Source organism: Scyliorhinus canicula, chromosome 17, assembly GCF_902713615.1.
Source record: "Scyliorhinus canicula chromosome 17, sScyCan1.1, whole genome shotgun sequence".
Classification (NCBI taxonomy): Eukaryota; Metazoa; Chordata; class Chondrichthyes; order Carcharhiniformes; family Scyliorhinidae; genus Scyliorhinus; species Scyliorhinus canicula.
In genome coordinates, this window is record NC_052162.1 from 44,440,202 (window position 1) to 44,464,698 (window position 24,497).

The following is a 24,497-nucleotide window of genomic DNA, read 5'->3' on the forward strand; positions in this document are numbered from 1 at the left end:
GACTAACAATAGTACAACAACGTGGAGGGCGGCCCCACCGGGAAACTCAGAAAAGTATTTATGGTAAAATTCTGGCCCGCGAATACCTCAAAACTTTCTCACGCTGCAGCCCATACTTCACCCCCAACTCCTCTAAACTTGTGAATCTCCCCTTCAGAAACAGATGCTTTATCTCTTTCACCCCTTTCTCCTCCCATGACCCAGTACCTCACATCCATCCTCCCCGGCTCAAACCCGGGATTCTCTCTTATCAGCATCACCCTCAACCCCGTCCTCAACTTGAAGTGCTGTCTAAAGTGTCCTCAGATCCTCAGCATGGCTACCACTACCAGATTCCCAGAACAGCTCCCTAAGGCTGGCAGCACCAATGCCAGGGCCCGCAACCACGACCCCTTACAGGACCCCACCTCCATCCACACCCACAAAGTCTCCGACTCCTTCCTCCAGCCCCGCACTTTCTCCGCATTCACTGGCCAGTAATAGTGCAACAAATTCAAGAAGAGCCAAGCCCCCCCAAATCCGCCCCCTTTGGAGCACCACCTTCCTTATCTTTGCCACTTTCCCTGGCCACACAAATGACTAGACCAGCCTATCCACCCCTCAGAAAATTGCCATTGGCTAAAAAGACCGATAGACACTGGAATAGAAACAAAAACCATAACTGCCTGTATCCGGCCAGCCAACGACAAAGCGAGACTATCCCACCTCCCAAAATCCTCCTCCACCTTCCCAACCAGGCTCATGAAATTTAGCTTACGGAGTCGCCCCCAGTCCCAAGCTACCTGCACCCCCAAGTACCTAAAGTGAGTTGTCACCACCCTAAATGGCAACTCCTCCACTCCCCACCCTTCCACCCGAAGGAGATAAGATTAAACATTCACTCATCCCTAAATTCAATTTATACCCCGGAAACGGCCCAAATTTCCCTAACAACCCATTATGTCCCTCACCGAGGAGCCCGGGTCCATGATATACAGCAGTAAATCATCTGTGTACAGAGACACCATGCTCCAATGCCCCCTCCCCCCTCACTATCTCCCTCCATATGCTCAAACACCTCAGCACAATCGCCAAGGGCTCAATCACCAACGCAAGCAAAAGGGGGGACATGGGGCACCCCTGTCTTGTTCCCCGGAATAGTGGGAAGTACTCCGACTGCATCTCATTCATCCGTACAGAAGCTGTTGGATCCTTGTTTAGCAATTTTTCCCAAGCCTCAAACTTAGGCCCAATCCCAAACGTCTCCAGTACCGCAAACAGATCCCTCCACTCCACTCTGTCAAATGGTTTCTCCGCATCCAACGTCACCACCACGTCTAACTCTCTCCCCTCTGCCGGAGAAAGCACCACATTCAACAGCCACATGTTCGACGACAGCTGCCTGTTATTGACGAACCCTGTCTGATTCTCCCCCACCACCTTTGGAAGACACCCCTCCAGCCTCACCGTCAGTACCTTCACCAATATCCCTACATTCAATAGGGAAATGAGCCTATACGGCCCATCTCCACTGGGCCCTTATCCTTTTTCAGTAACAATGAAATAGATGCCTGCCTCGTGGTCTCAGGTAACACCCCCCCCTCATTATCTCATCCTCAAACATTTCCACCATCAGTGGTGCCAACTTGTATTTAATGTTTTACAGAATTCCACCGGGGACACATCCGGCCCTGGCACCTTCCCTGACTGCAGCTTCTCTATCGCTACCTTTACTTCCTTCAGCCCTAATGGCTCCTCTAACCCAGCCCTTTCCACCTCTCCCACCTCCGGCCACTCTAGTCGCTCCAAATACTCCCTCACCCTCCCCACTCATCCTCCGGCGGCTCTGATTTACATAATCCCTTTAAAAAGCCCTCAAACACCCTGTTCACCTGCCCCTTCCTAATCCTCACCGATCTCCATCGATGCTGCGTGCCGACGGAGCTGGCCCACCACTAATCGACTGGCCTTCTCACCATTCTCATATACAACCCCCTGTGCTCGTCTGAATTGCCGAACCGCCCTGCCTGTAGACAGAAGGTCAAATATCATCTGCAACCCCTTCCTCCTCATCAACAGCCCTGGCTCCGGATCCCCCGCATATCTTCCAACCACCAAAATCTCCTCTCTCAGTTGCTGCCGCTCCTCTAGCGCATCCCTATCCACCTTCGCCTTAAATGTGATGACCTCCCTCCTCACTACTGCCTTCAATATCTCACAAACCCCTGACGACGAGACCTCCCCATTTCGATTAAACTCCACATACTCCTCCATCTCCCTCGTCATCTTAATGCAAAAGTTTGGATCTGCCAGCAAGCTCACATCTAGCCTCACACCAGCCTCTGGGTCGGCCCCTTCTCCAAGATAACATCCACCCAGTGCGGCGCATGATCAGGTATCACGATTGCCAAGTATGCTGCCGTCTTTACCTCCGCCAACGACGCCTTCGCTATCACAAAAAAGTTTGGCCTTCCCACTCACGCCTCTGCTTTATCTGAAAATTATGGAAACAGACGATCACCGCCCTCAGTGGCTCATTCATCCTCTTGTTTCGGCTGGAGCGACCGTTGGCCCTGTCCAACCTGTTCTGGGAAGGCTCCTCTCCCTCCTCCACCGCTTCAGGCACACCCACAATACTCAGGTTATACCTTCGTGACTCGTTCTCCAGGTCTTCCACCTTAGCTCTCAGCCCTCTGTTAATCTCTGACACCTTCCGCAGCTCCTCATCCACAGAGGTTAAGTCGTCACTATGCCATGACAAGGCCTTGTCCATCACTTTAATTTTCTCCCCCTGCTCACGCACCGTCGTCAAAGTTCGCACCAACTCCTCTCTCACTGGGGCAAGGGTCTCTCCCACCCATGCCTTAAGCATCATCAGCTTTTTGAAATGCCTCGAGATCAGCCGTTCGAACTCCCCAGCCATCACCTCCATCATCTTCTCCACCGGGATGGGAGGGCCCCACCTGATGGGCTCTTTCCTCATGCTGTACCCCTCACAATGACCAGCAGCCGACCTTTGCTCACCGCCTTCTTCACTGGATTCTTCTTGATCATTTTTTTCAATTCTATAAATGCCCTAGAGCTTCCCACACCTCTTCACCAAACAAATCTTCACCAAAAACTGGACTGCAAAGGCCATAGAAGACGGCTCTGGCAGGAGCCACTAAACATGCGACCCCCACCTACATACCGCACGCGGCAGTCCCAGAAGAACTGAGTTAATGGGCAGGATTTAATTCCTGCCCAAAGTCAATTGTCCTTTTGCTGGTCACTCAGAAGATTCTGTCCTGCCCGCAACGATTCCTGCGGCAGGAAAATCCTGGCCAACATTTCAGTTTCTCTGCCCAGATGCTGCCTGACCTGCAGAATATTTCCAGCATCTTCTGTTTTTGTTTCAGACTTGCAGCATCTGCAGTATTTTGCTTAACTCACTTCATGATGACGGAACTCCAATGTGTTCTTCAACTTTTCTGTAACCTACCAACATTCATTAGGGATAATTTCGTTTCACTTGCCAGAAATAATTTTTGGATCTTTGATTGTAGGTGTGGGAAATTTTCTGACCATTTATTGATGCAGTTGGAAGATTTTGCATCGTCTGTGTGTCTAGAATTTTACTATCACCGCCCAGTGTACGATGTGCTCTCATGGGGAAGCAAATTTGGAAAATTATCACCATTACCTTGGTTTAACTATGTAAGATGGCCACTTGAAAGAGGTACCAGAATGTTTCTGGTGACGATGTGACGGTACCCAGTGTGACTCAGCACTTGAAGAAAGGACAGGCAAAAAAAATGCTGGAAATATTCAGCAGGTCATGTAGAAACTGTGAAGGAAAGAAAAAAGTTGAGTTGATGTTTCAGATCTGTGATCCTTCGTTAGAATCTGGAGAGATAAAAGTTGGTGTGAGGAAAAAAATCTGAAAATAGTTTTCGGCGATGAATGAATTATATGAGCAGATACATAAATGTCATTGTTTCCTTGCCTTGCAGACTCCCAGTTTCCGATCGATACCGTAGCTGTCAAGAAGGATCATGATTTTCTCGACAGTGATTCCGTGAAATCTCTGTGCAGGTAATATATTTTTTCATGGAATAACATAATCATAGAATCCCCACTGTGCACAAGGAGGCGATTCGGCCCATCGAGTCCGCACCGGCCCTTGGAAAGAGTACCCGACTTAGGCCCACGCCTCCCCCCTATTCCTGTAACCCAGTAACCCCAACTAACCTTTTGGACAGTAAGGGACAATTTAACATGGCCATTCCACCTAACCTGCAGATCTTTGGACTGTGGCAGAAAACCGGAGCACCTGGAAGAAACCCACGCAGACACTGGGAGAATGTGCAAACCCCACCCAGACGCTCACCCAAGGCTTGAATTGAACCTTGGTCTCTGGAGCTGTGAGGCAGCAGTGCTAACCATGGTGTCACCGCACTGCCCTTTTCTGGAACATTTTAAATTTTGTCCCCCTCCCCTCAAGATGTTGACTCTTGCTTTTGTATGTTTCTAGGAATGCAGTTAACTGGGTCAGTAATGATCAGATTTGTTTTATGTTAATAGTGAGCTAGATTACATGGAAATAATATTCAGATCATTCAGAGCCAGTAATGCCAGTTTATCTTTGGATAGCAATAGTGAAGAAGAGTTATATTGGACTCAAAATATGAACTGTTTCCCTCTCCACACCTGCTGCCAACCCTGCTGAGGTTTCCCAGTACTTTTGAAATGAAATGAAAATCGCTTATTGTCACGAGTAGGCTTCAAATGAAGTTACTGTGAAAAGCCCCTAGTCGCCACATTCCGGCGCCTGTTCGGGGAGGCTGTTACGGGAATCGAACCGTGCTGCTGGCTTGCTTTGGTCTGCTTTCAAAGCCAGCGACCCTGTGAGCTAAACAGCCCCTACTGAGCCCCTACTGAGTTAAGGTCAATAAATGAATGTCGGGATTGACATCAGTAACTGAGCACCTATAGCAGATGCACAGATTGCTCTTGAGGCAGTGTTATGAGGCCTTCTGTTGCAGATAGCTCTCGAGCTCCCACACAGCAAGGTAGATGTAGTTTTGCAAAGTCATCTATCCTATTAACATGGGAGTGTGGTAGATGATGACTCTATCTGCAGCAAATTCTGACCTGGTCCCTAGTACTGGCACGTACACTTGATGTATTCTTCTTTAAAAATTGAAAGAGGGCCCTTCAGCTACAAGGCATTATCTCCTGGTTCTCTTGCCATCAATGTCTTCACCTTTAGGGTCCAACCCTCCCAAGTGGATCACCGAATGCACCCCAATTGGTGTCTTTTGAACTGGTAATTAGGGGTACAGAGTAAGTATGCTTTGAGGGGTTGACTAGGCGAGATAAAGTGGGGTTTGGCTTTTCTTCCCTTTCAGATGAATCTACAGGAGAAAATGAGGAAGTTATGTTCGGTTGGGTGGTTGAGGAACCATGTTCACGTGTGACTTTCGTCTGCAATGATGTGGTGGGTTGGGTTTCATGATAGCATTTGCTGACAGCCTATGCACAAAGCAAAATGTAAGTTGCAGCTGCTCTAGACTTCCCAATTTCTGTCACTTTGTACGACCTCCTTCCTCAATATCAGCCGAGCTTCCTCCTCATAGGAGAAGGGAGAATGGAGATTTGTTCACTTTCTGGCATTTTGGCTTGTCTTTTACACCAGAAGGACGAGAAATGATCTTTCATCGTCATGAATGACAGTAACCTTTAGCTATTGTCTGATTTCCGTAATGAGTGTGTAGAGGTACATGCGGCAGGTAGTTAGATTTCTAGTGCCACCTTCACATAAGGCTGTGAACAAAGGAGCGCTTCCAAGTGAAAGTTGAGCACGGTGCTGCCTCCGGGGTATTGAGGGGTAGCACTTCAACACAATAGGAGGGGAAGATCACTAATTATGAAACATTCTTATTCCAAGTATGCTCTGGAAAGATGTGTCTAACTCATCTAACCTTGTCTGTCCTGGTCAGGCCATTAAATTTCTTCTTGCACTGAGTTGTTGGATTTGAAGTGGCTGACCTGCCCTGGTTGTTTTCTGCTGCTGAGTTGCTCTGCTGTGAGCCATTGCTGCATTGCCAAACTGTGCACTGTCCTTTGCCTAAGTTCATGCAGAAGGACTTCTTAAAATTATTTGGTGAACCTGTGATCTTTATGGCTCTCCTCCTAACTCAAATAGTCTTGAAATTGTTGTTCCTCCAAAATTGTGTTGTTTTTTTATCCTGGTGGCGCTGTACCAATGATCAGCCCGCTGGGGCTATGCCAGCAAACAGCAAGCTACTGACTGATTTTGATTGTCTGGGTTCAGCCTTGTTTGCATTTCTTTAGTGGATTTCTGGTGGTATTCCTATTGGCCTAGTGTGGGGATGCAATTAAAGCAAATCCAAGTAATCTTTTGAGTAATGAGCCTTCATCCAGTACTGCGTGGCCTCTGCCCATTAAAATCATAACGTTATTAAATTCATAAGCATCAGATCATAATGTCATTCGACTTGGTTTACATGCATTGATGAGGCAGCCGCTTGTCCCCAGCCGCGATTCAGCCACATATTTGAACTTCAGAGTTGAAATGGCAGTCAGTTGGAATGGGTTGGTATTTGACTCAATTATTGCCTGGGTTGCTCGCATCATTAACTGAGCCAACCCAATTTTTCTTGCGGGCAGACTCTTGTTTGGCATGTGATGCCCACAGCCGAACACTTCTTTCTATGCTCGTTCCAGATAATAATTAATGCCCAGGTAGCAAAGACTAGAATCTACTCCAGTCCCTACAGTATGAATTATCTTTTTTCAAACAGTCCTTAGATTGTAATTCCTATACTGCAACAGGCATAAACACTTGTGCATGTCATTGACAGTGTCTCTAGTTTCCACAGTATAATTTACAATTTTTATTCATCTGGTATCTGTCAATAGTGTGCCCAGAGGACTATATTTTGAACTTATATAACCCACTTCCTGCAATGTGCTGTGGCCTCGTCATGTGAGGAATTTTCTGTAGTGCTGTTGCAGTCAGCAAAAGTTTCATGTAAGTTATTTGAAAATCCAGCATCATCCACTTCACAGTGATCTTGTGATCCAAAGTTTACTCGAGGTCAGTCTCAACCCCACCCTTTCCAGTCTGATTGACCCAAGAAGAAAAAAACTGATAAAACGGCCACCCGTGCTTTTGTGTGACTCTGTTGAGATATAACGTGTTCTTTACCTATCTTTCCCTTGCGATTTTGCTAATATCTGCCAGGTGCAGGAGCACTTAAACCTGTGTTTCAAAGAATTGATATAACCATCAGTACTGTGATGAATTGGAGATCATCCTTCTCATCATTTGATAAAACCCTGGGATCAACGTAAAGCTTTGGCTGGGAGCTTCACCGGTTGGGAGCACATATATAGAATATCTGAGTGTGTGATCTACGCAAGTTGTAGTATGTTCTCAATTTTCTGCAATAAATTATTCCTTATGGGGACAATATTTTGGTGGGCTCACTCCAGCAGCGGAGCAAAATTTCCACCCATGCAAAGCAAAGGCCGCACTCCTGTGTCTCAGATGCCCGAGCTGGGGCTCCTCACGTGGGCAAGGGTGTGCTTCCTGCCTTTTGTAAGGTGCATCTGCTTCTGCGTTGCCTAATTCAGACCACTGAGCAATTTTGGAAGACCCAGACCAAGATATTGGTTTTGTCTTTGTGAGCTCTGGGCCTTTGCAATGAACTCAGTGGGGCTCCGACCAGATCTCAGCTGCTGATAGTTTGCCTGATGCCTTAATAAGGGCATTTTGGGTAAAGTTCCTTAGTTCGCCAGGGCACTACTCCAGAGACCCTCTTTTTTTTTTATTATAGGAAGGAGGTGGATGGAAAACGTCACTGAGGATGTGATTTGTGCTGAAGTCCCATTAGAACCAGATCCATCCCAAATTGCAGCTTCTGTCAGGCGATGTGCTACACTGCACCCTGGCACCAGATCAGAATGTTGGCGTTGTTTGAACCACTCACTTAATGAGGTGCCACCTTGGAGGAGGGCAGTTGAGTTTTGGGTGTGGACAGTTCAGCAATTTTGATAAAGGATCTACGTTTGAAATGTTAACTCCTCCCTCCTCTCCACAAACACTACCGCACAGTGTTCCCAGCATTTTCTGTATTCAACATCTTTGTACGTGCCACCAGCTTTGCCATCATCCACCCATCAGAATTTTAAATTTATTTGCAATCTGTTATTAAGAAACTTGTCAGCCAAAATGATCCTCTTGAAGATCCATGATTATTCACAACTCTTGAGAGACTTGCAGGGTGGGGTGGTTGGTGGTGGTAGAGAACAATAAACGAGTATCTAATTAAATTTCTGAGTAAACTTTTATGGAAATTTAGCTTTAATACAAAACCAATTAATATAAGTAAAAGTCAAAAGTAGGAATATCAATAGTGGACGAGCCTGTGCAGGGACGTGGGATAAATATAATTTGTTACATATATAGTTAGAAACAGTTCCAAGTAAATTTTGTATTCTGTTTATGAGTACATAGAAGTGTTCTGGGTATTCAGCCTTCTCAGCATTGATAAAGTCAGCATTTGATTTCAAATTTCTAGCGGGGTTTCCCCCCCAGTAAATATGTCATTCACTTTATTCACCGGGAATTATATTTTTAAAGCAAACCTGACACATTCCTGGATTTGAGGAAAGAATTATCAGAGAATTCAGATGGTTGAAGGGTAAGTGCAATGTCTGATTTCATGCTGTGTGATGCAGAGAGAAAACATACCAAGTCCGATCCTTGTTCTGTGCTGACCACAGCAGTGCCAGAATTGCTTCTTGGCTAGACAGACTTGTCACAACTCCAGTTCATGTTTCTGATCAGCAAGGCATGATGGAAAGGGCATGTCAGGCACAGTCAGTAGGCTTTAGCTCTGATGTACCCCAAGATTCATCCATCAACGAAGAATGGGGATGTGAGCAAAGGCAACCAGTACTTGTACGACAGCAAGAGCTATCCGGAGAGGAGGGAGAAAATTCAAATAGGGGAGGTTTGGGAAGAGTCATGCAGGAGATGTCTTGAGTGTTACAGAAGTGAGGCTGCTGAATGATATTACAACTTTACCCTTCATAAACAATCACAGTTTAAAGAAGGTTCACAGCTGAGGTCTTATTGTGAGTAATTTCTGTAAATAAGTCATGTGATAAAATATTATGGCTTTCATCTGATTTTCTTTCTCCTCAGGCGACTGATGGTCCTGAATAAATATGCCTCCATAAAAATTGATGTCAACACTAAAACAAAGTCGGTGAGTATCCTTGGAGAATTGTACTGGTCACTTTTGTTTCTAGCAACTACTTTCCGATTGTTCTTTTTAAGGTCCAAGGTTTCGCTCCCAGTTCTAAAGCTGTTTTAGTTAATGAGGAGACATATTTTCCTTCATTGTTTGACACTCTTCGGTCTAGCAGCATTGCCTATTATTAAAAAAAAATGTAGTTTTGCCAATCAAACTGATGGGAACAGAGTTTGGTGTGATGTAGCTGTGTCTAAGACAGAATCTAGAGAGGAATTATTCACAGTAGTTGAGAGACTGACTGCTCTTTTCTGTGCATTCTATGCCATTACACAGATCCTTGCTCTATCCCTTGAGCCATATACCTGCACAGCTCCACCTCCCGAGTACTGTGCTGGTACAGAAAGTCACTGTTCTATAACTAATTCCGTACGAAGTTAAGATGCTCCCCCACCCCACCCACCCTCTGGACCAGGTACCAATAGAGACACACTGGCCTGGAGGTAGGTAGCGGGAGTCAGGAAAATTCATGGCTTGGCTGCCCATCTCGGATGAAATTGCCTGCAAAGGCCAATGGCCAGATGTGAGCTAGTGTTGGGACAGCCAACCTGGGAAGAAGTTTGGAGGCAGCCACGGGGGCCTCTGTATGCACCCGGTTAAATTAAAAACACAAAGGCCTTCCAGCCCTCACTCGTCATACCCACTCACCTTCTAAACATGCCCCCTCATACTCCCTACCAACATCCTATGGGCCCTCATGTCCCCTAAGCCAAACTCTGCCCTTGTATAAACCCCTAATAGTCCTCATTGTGTCTCAAGCCTCATTATGTATGTTTGTCTGAGAGCTCAGGCAACTATTGGAGTACAAAAACGTCTGCTCCCCAGAGAAAACATTGTTTGATTGTGAGCTCAAGCTCTCTGATCTCTGCTGTCAGTTTCACATTGTTAGTTTATACATGTTAAGTGGTTTCAAGGGTTTGTTTTTTGTTATTGATACTTTTCAGGGTCTGGTTGATTGACACTTCTATTAGCTCATGGTGAAATGACTTCTTTGTCACCCAAGGAAAAAGTTATGAGTTTTTTATTATACATCCCATCATACACTATAGTGTTCATTGATTCCAGATGTCGTATAGTGGGTCAGTGGGTATGGAAATGCTATAGCTTGGTATAGTGGGCTTGAAGGGACATAGCGGGTGAGTGGAAAGGCAGGGCTTGGGGCCAAAATAAACTATTGAACTACTTTTCAAAAGGCCCTCTCATGCAGACCGTGGTTTATGACACCTCTGAGGAGGTGTGAACCACAAGTCTTTAAAAATATCCTGCCTCCATCAAATTTGTTGAGGAGTAGGAGATACCTATCTTTTTCATGGAGCCAGCCATGCCGGGAGTGCGAGAGGCAGACTTTTAACAGGAACCAGCCCACACCTTTAAACGGCACTCTTGAAAAATCCAGGCTATCCTGTGCACATGCAGATCATAGAACTCCTCCACCAGAATACTAAGTAATACAAAAATTTCCGGTTCAAGTCTAGCTTTGAGATACAGTGTAATTGCCAACTGTGGTTGTACTATGTAGCCTAACTATGGGGCGGGATTCTCTGACCCCCCGCCGGGTCGGAGAATCGCTGGGGGGGGGGGGGGGGGGGGGGCGAGACGTGAATCCTGCCCCTGCCGGCTGCCGAATTCTTCGGCGCCGGGAATTTGGCGGGGGTGGGAATCGCGCCGCACAGGTCGGCGGCCGTTAGCAGCGCCCCCTTCCGGCGTTTCTCCGGCCCGCGATGGGCCGAGTGGTTGCCCGTTTAGGCCAGTCCTGCCGGCGTAAATTACAATAGGTACTTACAGGCGGGACCTGGCTGCGCGGGCGGCCTCCGGGGTCCTCGGGGAAGGGGGGGGGGGGGGGGTCTGGCCGCGGAAGGTGCCCCCACGGTGGCCTGGCCCGCGATCGGGGCCCACTGATCCGCGGGTGGGCCTGTGCCATGGGGGCACTCTATTCCTCTGCGTCGGCTGCTGTGGACCTCCGCGATGGTCGATGCGGACATGAACCCCCCCCACGCATGCGCCGGCTGGCGGAGGCCCTTCGCCGCCAGTTGGCATGGCACCAAGCCCCTTCCGCGCCGTCTGGTGGGGCGCAAACCACTCCGGCGCCGGCTTAGCCCCTGAAGGTGCGGAGGATTCCGCACCTTCGGGGCAGCACGACGCTGGAGTGGTTAACGCCACTCCTTCGTGCCAGAGTTGCCCGCCCCGCCGATACCAGCAGAATATCACCCATGATCTGTACTAATATTCGAGGACCTGAAAGTTGAATAAGATATTTGGAAGGCTCACTGTTAATATTATTATCCTTCGTCTGTAGCCTTAATCAAACGTTCCTTAGCTCGCTGGGATGTTTTCAATATTAGTTGGCAGCATCCTAATGGCCCTCTGGGTGCCTCATTAACCTGTCTTGCAGCAGGTTGATAAGATGGCACTACTGTGCCAGGCAGTAGGTTGAGACACCGGAAAACCACATGTGGGGGTGAAGAGTAATGGCACGAAAATAGGGGGAATGTGCTGGTTTGACTGAGGCTGCTCCTTTATTTATAGAGTAAGGTAATCTGGGGAAGGGGGAATTCTGCTCCCTGGTATGGAAAGAGTTTTTTTGACGACTCGGAGAAGGAGGAGGTGAATGACCTCAGCAGCTGTGATGCGGGTTTGTGGTTACTTCCCATATGTGGCTCTAAATAAGTAACATTGTGGAAGGTGGTGGAGTGCAGAATAGCAAGGTGCTGAACAACAAGGTGGGGCAGCACGGTAGCATTGTGGATAGCATAATTGCTTCACAGCTCCAGGGTCCCAGGTTCGATTCTGGCTTGGGTCACTGTCTGTGCGGATTCTGCACATCCTCCCCGTGTGTGCGTGGGTTTCCTCCGGGTGCTCCGGTTTCCTCCCACAGTCCAAAGGTGTGCAGGTTAGGTGCATTGGCCATGATAAATTGCCCTTAGTATCTAAAATTGTCCTTAGTGTTGGGTGGGGTTACTGGGTTATGGGGATAGGGTGGAGGTGTTGACCTTGTGTAGGGTGCTCTTTCCAAGAGCCAGTGCTGACTTGATGGGCCGAATGGCCTCCTTCTGCACTGTAAATTCTATGTAAGTCTATGTAAGAATACGACTGCCATCGTTAACTTCAAAGGCGTAACAATATTCTGCAACAGTTATGTAACCAAAAAGCCATTTTAAGTTTGGAGAAAAAAAAAGCTTTCATTTAGTTCTTTATGATCTAAAGAGTTTTGTAGCCAATGAAGTGCGAAAACTTAAAAAAACAGCACATTTTCATTCGACCATTCGAGTCTGTTCTTTAAGCCAGTTAGCACAGAATAGAGCTCTGGTGCCAGACTTTTCTGGGATTGTGGTGATATGAGTGGGAGCACTGCCATTGGTGCAGAGCATTGGTTTCCCATTGGCTCTGGCTGGTCATGTGCCTCTCGTCTGATTGGCTAGGACTAGTCATGTCACTGCTCACCAATTGGTTGAGAGGCAAGTAGACCCCGCCTCTGAGGCGGGGTATAAGTACCCAGGTTTCCCGGTGGTCGGCCTTTCTCTGTAGTTGACCACCGGGAAACCTTCATCGTGTCTCGCGTCCAATTGATGGTACATCAGGGATTACTTTACACCTGTTATGATTAGAGGAACTCTGCGTGCAAAGGCCTCTAAATTTCTTTTGCAGGTAAGGTAAGTTACATTGCTACTCTCTCCAAGAATAGTCAGGTGCAGATAACAGAAAAGCTATAAGGGATGATTGTGTGCAAAGAAATAGCCTTCATTTTTGAGGTGGTATTTGGGGGCAGGTAAGAACACATTCAGTAGCAGTTTCCCGTTGTCCTTTTCTCATGATGTGACTCTCTTGTTTCTACTGTATCATTATTATTCTAGGATGACAATTCTGAAGAAGACGACCTCTGCGCTATCAGTGATCGCTGGGCATTTCAGAGAGAGAGCAAACGATGGTCGCGGCTGACAACCGTTGACTTCCTGTCGAACCGTGCTGAGGTCCTAAACTCAACAATGAAGGAGTCAGCCAGTCGTGAGAGCATGCTGTCTGACCTCAGTGATCCAGAGGCCAGTTCTGTGCGGAGCAGCAGTAGTGCTGGGAGCGCCCAAGAGGTGTTGGTAGGTCACTGTTCAGGTGGTCAATCAAAGGAAAGTCCAAGGAACATTATGATGATTCATTCCCAAGCAGCAAGAGAGACTGACGACTGCTTGAGTGACAACCTTATTTCCACTGGAACGCAAACAACTCTAGACTTTATGGGGAACCCCAGAAAACACAGGACCAAGAGCTTTCTGAGACGAATTGAGTCCCTTCGATTTAGAACTCTTCGGGGTAAAAGCAAAACTCTTTCAAAAAGCAAAGAGCAAAAAGCTAACAAGACAGTCACACAACAGCAATGTGAATCTTCACAGAACACCAGTCCTCTGAAAACTGAGAATGAGAGCCCAAAGGGCTTGATGAACAATGTTTCTCAATCTGGTATTGCCCCTCTTGATGACTGTGGATACAAAGAACATTCCAAGACTTTCAACTCCAGAAGTAGCCGCAGGACAATACACTGTGGACTATACCTGGAGGACTATGAAAGGGGGCTTAAGGCCTCCAACCATAACAGAAAAGAAGAACCTTGCTCACATGAAGATTATTTTGTCCGTATCCCCACAAACCACAAATTAGGGACCTTTCCCAAAGCCCTCTCAATAGAAAGCTTGTGTCCGGGTGCGAATGATCATTTGGTAAACTGGAGATCAGAAAACCTGTCCCTTGGAATGTCTACCTGCAGTAGCATCAACAATTTTCAATTTGCGTTTCAGGGACGAAAAGGTTCGTGCAGTTCCATGGGGAGCAAGCAGAGTGTTTACGACAATGTCCCTGAGACTCATCGATATAATGATAAAGCTGGGTCTGAGTACGACTTTAAAAAACTGGATGATGTTTTGAAGCATGTCAATGGAATACAGCAGTCAGTGGGCCTCTGGTCAAAAATGATGTGCACGGAATTTAATGACACAGAGTCTGACTCTACTGGAGAGACAGTTTTTCCTTTGCAGGGTTTGAACTTTGAAGACCATTCCATGTCTGATGTGGGGACCTCTGCAAGTGACTTTGACAGTACTGGGAATTCACTAATTGAAAATGAAGAGATCGAGATGAGGGAACGGAGAGATTCTGGAGTAGGCGCTTCACTAACCAGACCAAACAGGTCAGTGATTTCCGATCTTCTGTTGGGAAATAGTCACAGACATCAAGAAAATATCATTTTACAGGCTGTCTCAATTACTTTGCTCAGCCAGATGGGGAACTGAATTCTAAAGGTGAGGGAACTTCCAGCTGCAAATTTGTCCTGAATGAGATGATCTGAGCCAGGGTGACAGTAGGTGCTGATCTCTGACAATTGTAATTTTTAATACTCTAGCTTGTAATTGTGTGTGTGAACATTGGATTGGGGGGGGGGGGGGGGGGTGAAGTCAGCTATGCTGCAACACTTCTTCAGACAACCACAGGGGCGGAATTCTCCGATTCCCCCCCCGGGGCCGGGTCGGAAAATCGGCGCTACGTGAATCGCGCCACACCGCCCTGACACCGGGATGCAATTATCCGCAATGCGGAGATCTGCGTAATTGGCGCTGGCGTGGTTGGCGCAGCGCCGGTCAGGGTATGCGGCGACTCTCTGGCACGGGCCGGCGCCGATTCTCTGTGCCGGATGGGCCGAGCGGCCGTCGACAAAAAGCCGGGTCCCGCGGGCGCCACTTTAACCTGCTGTGTGCTGGTGGGACCTCGGCGTTGAAGAGTCCGGGTGCGGCCTGTGGGGCGGGGGTCCTCCGTAGTGGCTTGACCCGCATTCGGGCCCACCGGTTGGCGGGCCGGCCTTTCTGCCCCCCGGCCTCCTTTCCTCCGCGCTGGCTTCTGTAGCCCTGTGCCATTTACCATCGGGGTCGCCGCGGGGAAGAAGGCCGCCTAAGATCTGCCTGCCCAACTGCTCATGTGCTAGTTGCCACCGGCTCAACTGTGCATGCGCGGACCCCGCGGCGCCGGGTTCAGGCCGGGATCGGCAGCTGGGGTGGTGGAGGCTGCTCCAGCGCCTTCCTAGTCCCCTGTGGGCCGCAGAACGGGTTCCCAGAACGGGTGCCGACGCCAGAGTAAAACACTCCCATTTTTACTCTGGCGTCGGCACTTAGCCGCCTGTTGGGAGAATCCCGCCCCTGATGCTTAAGCTCTCAGATGAAGAATGGTTATTTGACTGAGATACTGGTCTTGCAATTTCACATCATCCCATCCCAAAGGACCTTTATCTAGTTGTATTGCCCTTGCCTTAGTCTGGGCTGAAATTGGCTATTTCCTAACAGATAAGGGATCCAAACTGTTGGTCAGCTTCTGAAAAATACCATGGGGTGCGTTTCACAAATATTCCTCCTGTTCTGGGAAAGGGGAAATTTCAGAAAGGGTGGATAATATCACACTTATTATGATATTGTGCACACTTTGCACAGTGAGAAATGGTTTTCAATTTAGTGCCCAGCCAATACACATATGTCAGGGCAGAATCTGGAAAGGCATTCCTCTCGGGGAGCTTTGCAGGACAGAACCTGCCAAAGTTTGCTTCCATTAAAATGTAAAGACAGAAATCTGCCTTTTGATATCATGTTTTATATCATCAGAAACAAATATGTATATGCTATGTGCAACCAAAACAGATCCCAGTGTAGATGACTGGAGATTGCTATGATATTTGTTAAATTATTATTTCGTTCCTTAGGTAAGATGTTAGAGGTTTAGTGGTTCAAGTAAATATTAAAAATCCCATATTTGCAGGGAGTTCTGTTCAACATTCCTAAGTCATGAAAACCACCAAAAACAAATTAACTGGATCCTCATTTTATTTTTGTTTGTGATATTTTGCTGTATACAAAGTGGCTGCTATATTTGCCATCCTAACAGAGGTTACTGTACTCCAAAGTAATTCCATTTGTGAAGTAATTTGAGAAACATGTTGTACTATATGAAAGCAAAACTTTCTTCTTGTATTTAACTGTCGTATTTGTTTAAATATTCATGAAGCGGTTTTGTAATTGCTCCCAGTTATTTGCAGTAATTCAGCAAATATTTTAGCGAAGGCTTGCTCGAGGCCTGTGCTGAATTGGCTGGTTTGAGACAACGCAGCCGTTACGGTTCAGCATCGGGCAACATCCTCCCTGGGCGGGTGTGGGTGGGTTGGGGAGGTTTAGAGTGAGGAAATCAGCTGGAGTTTCCATTTATACCCACTAACAGCTGGAAATTGCATGGGCGCAATCTACCAGCCTTGTTGCCTCCGAAAGGTGGCGCGGCCAGTAGATGCCAGGTGATCCCTCTTCCAGGATGTAACTCGGTCTCTTGTGGGCAGGATCACTATCTGCATATTAGAGCGAGATGGCTAATCTCATTCTAATAAGCACTCGCTGGATCTACCGAGACTCTGGGATCTAACCCCTTTTCATTGGAGACCTCGGGGAAGCGTCGTTCTGTGCTGGTCCCCAGAAACGGTTCGGGGGGGGGGGGGGGGGGGGGGGGGTGGTTCTCACAGGAGATCGGAGGCCCCAAGCTGGTTGCCTTCTGGGAGGGGTGGCACCCTGGCACAGCTTTGCCACCTGGCACCTTGGCACTGCTAGCCTGGCACCCTGGCAGTGCCACCTGGGTTGCAGTCTGGCACAACCCAGGTGGCACTGCCTGTTGGCAGGCGCACTGTCAGGCTGCCATGCTGGCAGTGTCAAGGTGCCAGGTTGGTATTTTTCCTGTGCCGGGGATTGGGCCCTGGGGTGCTCATTGCGTGTGAGGTGGGGTGTTGGGGGGGGGGGGGGGGGGTGGCTGAAGAGCTCCTTATGGTGAGTTGGTGGGTTCAGGGTCGAGCTGGGGGATTGAGAGGTCGGGATGCCATTTAAAAATGCCGTTGGTGACAGTTGTTAGCACTATTGCCTCACGGCTCCGAGGACCCGGGTTTGATCCCAGCTCTAGGTCACAATCCGTGTGGAGTTTTCACATTTTCCCTGTGTCTATGTGGATCTCACCCCTACAACCCTAAGATGTGCAGGGTGGGTGGATTGGCCATGCTAAATTGCCCCTTAATTGGAAATTTAAAAAAAAAAGTTTTTTTATAAACGCCCCCCCCCATCTATTCCTACACTGAGGAGTCCCGGTGAGCGGAGTTCCTCAGTACAGGAATAGGAACTAAGTGTAGCCTCAATGGAGCGTTTCCCACTCAGGCCCCGAATTACAACAAAGTCCTGTTAGATAATGTGGTGTTTCTCGACACCGCAAACACCTGGAAACGCCCAGCTAAACGTGCTCGTCACGGGACTATGTTGTAATTTGGTGAGATCGCTCCCCATATTTGTGGACAATGAGTGAGGACAAGATTTAAACTTTACTGCAATATCCTCATGGCAAAATATCTTGTCTTGCCAACGTGTTCAATTTGTACTCTCAAATCAATAATGTGAGATGAGATTCCTGGCATCCCCGCAGCAGGAGCAGCCCGACAATGACTGGCGATCGGATCTTCTGGGTCCGCCACAGTCCATGGGATTTCCCATTGAATCCACCCCACGCCGCCAGGAAACCCGTAGCCAGGGTGTGACGTTGGCGCGACTGGAAGACCCCATTGGCGAAAACAGTCGGAAGATCTCATTTGTGGTTTCTCAAAGACAGTCGGTGCCTTCAGGAGAATCGGGAGTTAATTGAGAGGAATAAAAGTCAGAACTGAACTACAACATTCCACTGAAATAAAATGAGCTATTTCATGGTTTGTGTATTATCAATCAGCTCTCCTCTGCTTGGGTTTCAAAAGTTCATTGGTGCCTTTTGAATAGGACATTGTTTTTCAATAGATTTCTATCTCTACTTCATCTTAACAAAGGGTTTCCTGTGATGAGAGACTAACCAGTCCTGTACTGTATGTGTTTAACCAAGAGACTGAATTAAATTGAGCACATTCGAGTTTTGTTTCCAGGAACTATTTTACCAATTGGCCGACATTTGGGAAACACACCGGGCAGCTTTCGCGAACCACATCAGATGGGCTTCGCAACACGTGTTTGCTTATATTTAATACGGCAGGCGAGCCTGCTTGATCCTCACAATCTCACGTGCTTTGTCATTCAGTGTTACGTTTCTCTAAGGACTTCAGCTGATGATTTAAGTTCTCTTCGAAAAAAATCAAGAGGTTTGTCCTTGAACCCGGCAAGTTTAGTCTTCAAATGCCTTTGAAGTTTTGACGGTTTTAAACTCTCATTTGCTAGTACTTTCTTCCATACATATAACACACATGGGGCGGGATTCTCCCTCAGCAAAATCAGAAATTTCAATTGGGTGGAGAATAGCTTCTGACGACAAAATCGCGGCAGGCGCCGATTTGATGCCAAATCGCGATTCTCCGTCACATCGAAAACGGCGTCAATGCATTTCACTCCACACGTACAGTAGGCACTGTTTCCATATCATTAGCAGGCCGCACCCGGTACTGTCCAGGGCCTCCGCGATTCACTGCCTCCGATGGCCCGAGTTCCTGATGATGTGGTTCACCTGTGCGTTTAAAAATCGCGAAACCAGCGTTGGCAGGTGTCCTCTGGAGCCTCGAGGCCGGGAGGGTCTTGGTTCTCCTGCTTTGGGGCTGATGTAACCTCTGTGGTCCCTGAGGCCCAAGCTGAGGTGATTCCAGAAAAAGGATAACCTGAACAGCCAGGCACCCTTAAAGAATCCTGAGTTGAGATCCCAGGAGTGTTCACTTGATGTGCAGCACTGTAGCACAGTGGGTACGGCACTGTTGCTTCACAGCTCCAGGATCCCAGGTTTGATTCCCGGCTAGGGTCACTGTCTCTGTGGAGGCTGCACGTTCTTCCTGTGTCAGTGTGGGCTTCCTCCGGATGCTCCGGTTTCCTCTCACAAGTCCCGAAAACGTGCTGTGAGGTAATTTGGTCATTCTAAATTCTCCCTCTGTGTACCCGAACAGGCGCCGGAATGTGGCGACTAGGGGCATTTAATAATAATCGTTATTGTCACAAGTAGGCTTACATTAACACTGCAATGAAGTTACTGTGAAAAGCCCCTAGTCACCACATTCCAGCGCCTGTTCGGGTTCACAGAGGGAGAATTCAGAATGTCCAATTCACCTGACAGCATGTCTTTTGGGACTTGTGGGAGCACCTGGAGAAAACCCACACAGACAGTGACCCAGCCGGGAATCGATCCTGGGACCCTGGAGCTGTGAAGCAACAGTGCTATCCACTGTGTTACTGTGCTTTCACTGTCGCTTCATTGCAGTGTTAATGTAAGCCTACTTGTGACAATAAAGATTATCATTATGTTCCTCCTCCCTTTGGGTGCTGGAGGGCCCCTGAAATATGAAATGGAAATCCAGAGGAAGTCGTGTTGCACTTCCCTCCGCCCCTCGCTTAGCCGTTACAAAAGCTCACTTATGGCTATAGCGATGGAGTGCAGGTCTGCGTAGATCTCTCCAGAAACATTCTGGACCAGGTTCCTCATAGCTTACGCCATTCACCCCATGGACATCTCAATGTCTGCATATGTCAGTGCATATAATCAGAAAGCAGGAGGACGGGCACCTCTCTCTCATGTGCTACTCTGCTAAGGTCCTGTGGCACCTCTGCCTTGTTCCCCCACTTCATGCTGCATTCCAGCATCTTGACTAGGACCGCTCTCAGTGATCGGGGCCCACCGATCTGCGGGTGGGCCTGTGCCGTGGAGGCATTCCTTCCTTCCCGCCGGCCCCTGTAGGGTTCCGCCATGTCCAGCGCGGAGAAGCAACCCCCTCCCGCGCATGCGCTAGAATACGCCGGCGGTTCTGCGCATGCGCTAACCCGCGCCGGCCCTTCGGCACTGGTTGGCACGACGCCATCCCCTCCGGCGCTGGCCTAGCCCCCGGACGTGTGGAAGATTCCGCAACTTCCGCTTGGCCCGCGCCGGAGTGTTTCACGCCGCTTTTCGCTTTTTACGCCAGCGTCGGCCATCGCGGGGATTCGGGAGAATCCCGCTCAGTAAGTATGGTTTCTCACTGGATGGAGGCCGGAGGCCGACCTCACCATCTGCATGTGGTCCCGAACCTCCCATGCCAACTCAGCAGCCCACTCTTCAATTGGTGTGAGTCACCAGATTTCAGCCATACCCTTCTGCTCTCTCCCTCCTGTGCAAGGAGAGAAGATGGTTTGAGAGCAATTGTGATACAGGTACCATTCGTGTGCTGCCAGTCTTCACCAATAACCCACTGGCTCTTGGGTGCCATGTGAAAGATTCACTGCAGCTGGTCCACAAGAATACTTCAGCAGCACCCTCCAGAGTAGTGAGCTTCTGCAGATAGAAAGTAAGGCCGACAGACGCCTGGCATCAGCAGCAAATGCTGGTGCCCTCTATGCCACCTCCCCAACATAGTACCATCTGTCTGCACAGAAATCCTCAGCCCCCACTCTATCGACAGAGATAATCTGCAGTGGGGCTATGAGGCATCATCATATCAGGTTAAGATGTGCTTTTGTGCGTGGGTTTCACAGATGATGTCCTTTCCAGTAAGGTTCCCATTCGGTGAGGTAATAATGGAGATAGAGGGTTCACTTACCCTGCTGGTGCGGACGACATATTTCATCCTTTTCCTGCACTGCAGGACGGTCCTCTAGTACAGTGCATCTCAAACTATCTGATGTGGCGTACCGGCAGTTTTTTTTTTCAATGTGCCAGGGACCGGTGAGCGAAACAAGCCAATCCAGGATTACTGTCTCTTTCTTTTCTGGAAACACTCCAAGTACCGGCAGACGATGGCTCGCGTACCGGCACCGGTACGCGTACCACACTTTGAGAAGCACTGCTCTAGTGAATGCGGTTGGCACTCACCACCCTGGCGACTGACTCCCATTCAGAGTTGACGGGTTGGGCATCGTCCTCCTTCCATTCTTTGGGTAAATGATGTCTCTCCTCTCCGCCTGCGTTCAGCAGTACATTTGGTGATGCATCTTTGAATCTGGGTGTCGGTGCTCCTCGGTTTGAGTGTTCCACACCCTGGTCCATAGTGAAGAGCACAGTTGAGGCAACAACTGCCTTTTAACAATGATGCCCAGATATGACGTCATGTGTATGACTTCCTGTTCACCCTCGCAGATGACATCGGGAAACCTCTGGTTGCGTAATTAATTAGTTCAGCATCGTGTGATTTGCCGTGATTTCCCACTGCGCTCCACAGTGGACAGCATTCTTGCTTCTCACTCCCACCCCAGGGCTTAGGCCTGGAGCGGGAAATCCTGGCCTTTGTTGCATTCCCTCTAAGGCACGTATATCCTTCCTTACGGGATGATAACTATATGAAGTACTGCAGATGTGGTCCAATTACCCCATGTAATTGCAGTAAGATTTATTTTCTCTTATACTCTTAATCCCTTTGAAAACGATTAACATATTGTTTGCTTTCCTGACTGGTTGCAGTACCTGCATGTTAACTTTGTGATTAATTTACAAGGATCCCATATTAGTTTCCACCTGCCACATCTTGCTCACTTCACTCACTCAACTGGTCTATATTCTTTTGCCACCTTTTGTATCCTCCTCACAGCCTGCTTTTCAACCTCGCTTTGTACCGCCATCAAGCTTGGATAATTACCCTGGGCGTTCTCGTCTATGGGCAGGATTTTCTGTGCAAACTGCCGCGTGTTTTCCGGTGGCGTAGGTGACCCGCCAGTGGGATCTTCTGATCCCAACGCTGTCAACAGAATTCCTGTTGAATGCACCCCTTGTTGCCAGGAAACCCAAAGCATGGGTGTGCGTCAATGGGACCGGAGGATGCCGCTGGCCTGAACAACCGGTATTTGCGGCCTATGTTACTGATATAGATTGTAAATTGCTGAGGATCAAGATGTAATCTATGTGATAACCCACTAGTTACACATGTATAGGTTGAGTCAGCAGTGAAAACTGCATAATAAGTGAGACATGGCCTAAAGGGTGTGAGAAACACTTCTGGCTGTGATCGGCCACAGAACATGATTTCACGTTGGCTGGTCAGTTAACTGGCAGCCAACGCGAAAGGGTGCTGATAAAGACTCCGCACTGTCAGGAAGGGCAAGAAGAGGGTGGGTGCCGAGAAAAGGAAGCGTATGGGCTGTTGCTTCTAATATACTCCCACTTGGGGGCAACCACTGATGAGCTGTCTCGTGTAGAGGCAGGACTGTAAAGAAAATAAATTCCAAAGTATCTTGGCAATACATTCAAGCACAAACTTCAAATCTCCAGGCACTTTTTAAAATTTTATTTCAGCCCTGTCATTTCATCCTGCCCTGGATTGAGGTAGCACCTAAAACATAAAGGCCGTCTCACCAATCTGCTTACCCACCGATCGTAGAAGCAAACGTCCACACAAAACTACCTTTGATTGGCCGTTTAATGTGCTAAATTGTCTGCTTGATTGTCGGCAGGCACGCTTCCAACTCTTACACGCGCTCACCGACAGAAATATCGCGAGAGCGCAGGAGGGCGTTGTGATGGGCGCCCAATGCTTTTTCATGCCCGACTGAGCAACGTAAAATGATGCCCATGGTCTTTTATTAAAAATTGTATCTTCATTCCTAGTTATTAAATGGGTGCTTGGAACTTTGATGCAACTCTTTCAGTCTTGCCTTCTAACCGTAGAACGAGAGACTGACCTCAGGTGAAGTTACTCTCTGGTTATTCAATCCTTCCTGAGGGATGATGTGGAGATGCTGGCGTTGAACTGGTGTGGGCAAAGTAAGAAGTCTTACACCAGGTTAAAGTCCAACAGGTTAGTTTCGAATCACTAGCTTTCTGAGCGCAGCTCCTTCCTCAGCTGACTCATTCACCTGATGAAGGAGCTGCGCTCTGAAAACTAGTGATTCGAAACAAACCTGTTGGACTTCCTGAGGGAGGCAATTTACCTTCACTCATATCTCAATGAATTTTCGAGTAGCTGTGGGCACACCACTACCTGTGGAATCGCAGGCATGAACCCTTTCATAATATATAACTTTGTTGAACCAGGTTTATAAAGAATTATTTAGACTAAAATGAAATATAAAGGGTGAGATTCTCCACAAATGCGGAGAATCGTAAAGGCTGCCGTAGGACAGGCCGTGACCCACGGCAGCCTTCACGCCCACTTCCGGGCCCGATTTCCCCCCCCCCCCCCCGGGCGGGGCTAGGAGCGCGGCTCTGTGCGTCAAGGCCGCACGTCTAGCGTCACGCCGGCTGACGCGGCCGATGATGTCAGCCGTGCATGCGCAGGTTGGACAACGCCAACCCGCGCATGCGCATTTGGCGTCTTTTCCCTCAGCCGCCCCGCAAGACGTGGCGGCTTGATCTTGTGGGGCGGTGGAGGTAAAAGAGCGCGTCCGTTACGGACGCGCAGCCTGCGATCGGTGGGCACTGATCGCGGACCTATGCCCCGCTTGGCACGGCCGTGGTACTGCTGTGCTAATCGGGCCCCCAGATGCCCCAAGCGGGCATCTGGCGCTCGTTTCACGACGGCAGCGAGCAGGTGTGTTTGCTGCCATGTTTAAACGGGCGTGAAGGCCCGGCCACTCGGCCCATCGGCCTCGGAGAATCGCTGCTCGCCGTAAAAAACGGCGGGGGCGATTCGTGGCGTGGGTCGGGTGTGGGGGGGGGGGGAAGAGAGTAGCGGGAGGGTGTGAAAAATGTCGGGAGGCCCTCCCGTTATTCTCCCACCCGGCGTGCGGGGCGGAGAATCGCGCCCAAACTTTCTTGTAAAAGCAACAAGGACCTGAATTTACACAAGGATTTCCAGGAAAGACTTGGTTGAAGACTGCTGGGAATGTAGCGCAAGGGCTGTGAATAATGCTGGAATTTAGATAAGCCAGACGCTGTCCAGGCTGTGTGTATCTGCCGGCCTTTGGCCAAGCCCCCTGAATGACTCCTTCAGCTCATTTAAATATTATTTATACTGAGTACAATGATAAAGTATTTAAACTAAGCACAAGAGAATGGAATTGTACAAGTAAAGAAAAAAGCACAATAGAGAAAGGTAAATAGGTTTGATCATATTTTAATTATGGGCAAAACCTGAAAAAAGGAGAGAGATCCCTTTACCTGAGAATTGAAATTCCTTCTGGAAATCTGTCTTCAGGCAGGGTTCCTGCTGGAATCTGAGCAGCTGACTAGTGTACTGAAATCTGCAACCCCCCCTGCTTTGATGGGTGCCTGCAATATCCCAGATGTCCA

The 24,497-nt window shown here is 48.5% G+C and overlaps 1 protein-coding gene across 3 annotated transcripts in view; it reads left to right on the forward strand.

The window, feature by feature from the left end:
* stard8 (StAR-related lipid transfer (START) domain containing 8) overlaps positions 1 to 24,497 on the forward strand; it is a 165,787-nt gene that overhangs the window by 110,437 nt on the left and 30,853 nt on the right. For all 3 annotated transcript variants that reach the window (XM_038775645.1, XM_038775646.1, XM_038775647.1), the window contains 3 exons: positions 3,972 to 4,053; positions 9,197 to 9,260; positions 13,157 to 14,478. In XM_038775645.1, coding sequence (XP_038631573.1) covers positions 3,972 to 4,053; positions 9,197 to 9,260; positions 13,157 to 14,478 — 1,468 coding nt within the window. The remainder of the gene's footprint in view (positions 1 to 3,971; positions 4,054 to 9,196; positions 9,261 to 13,156; positions 14,479 to 24,497) is intronic.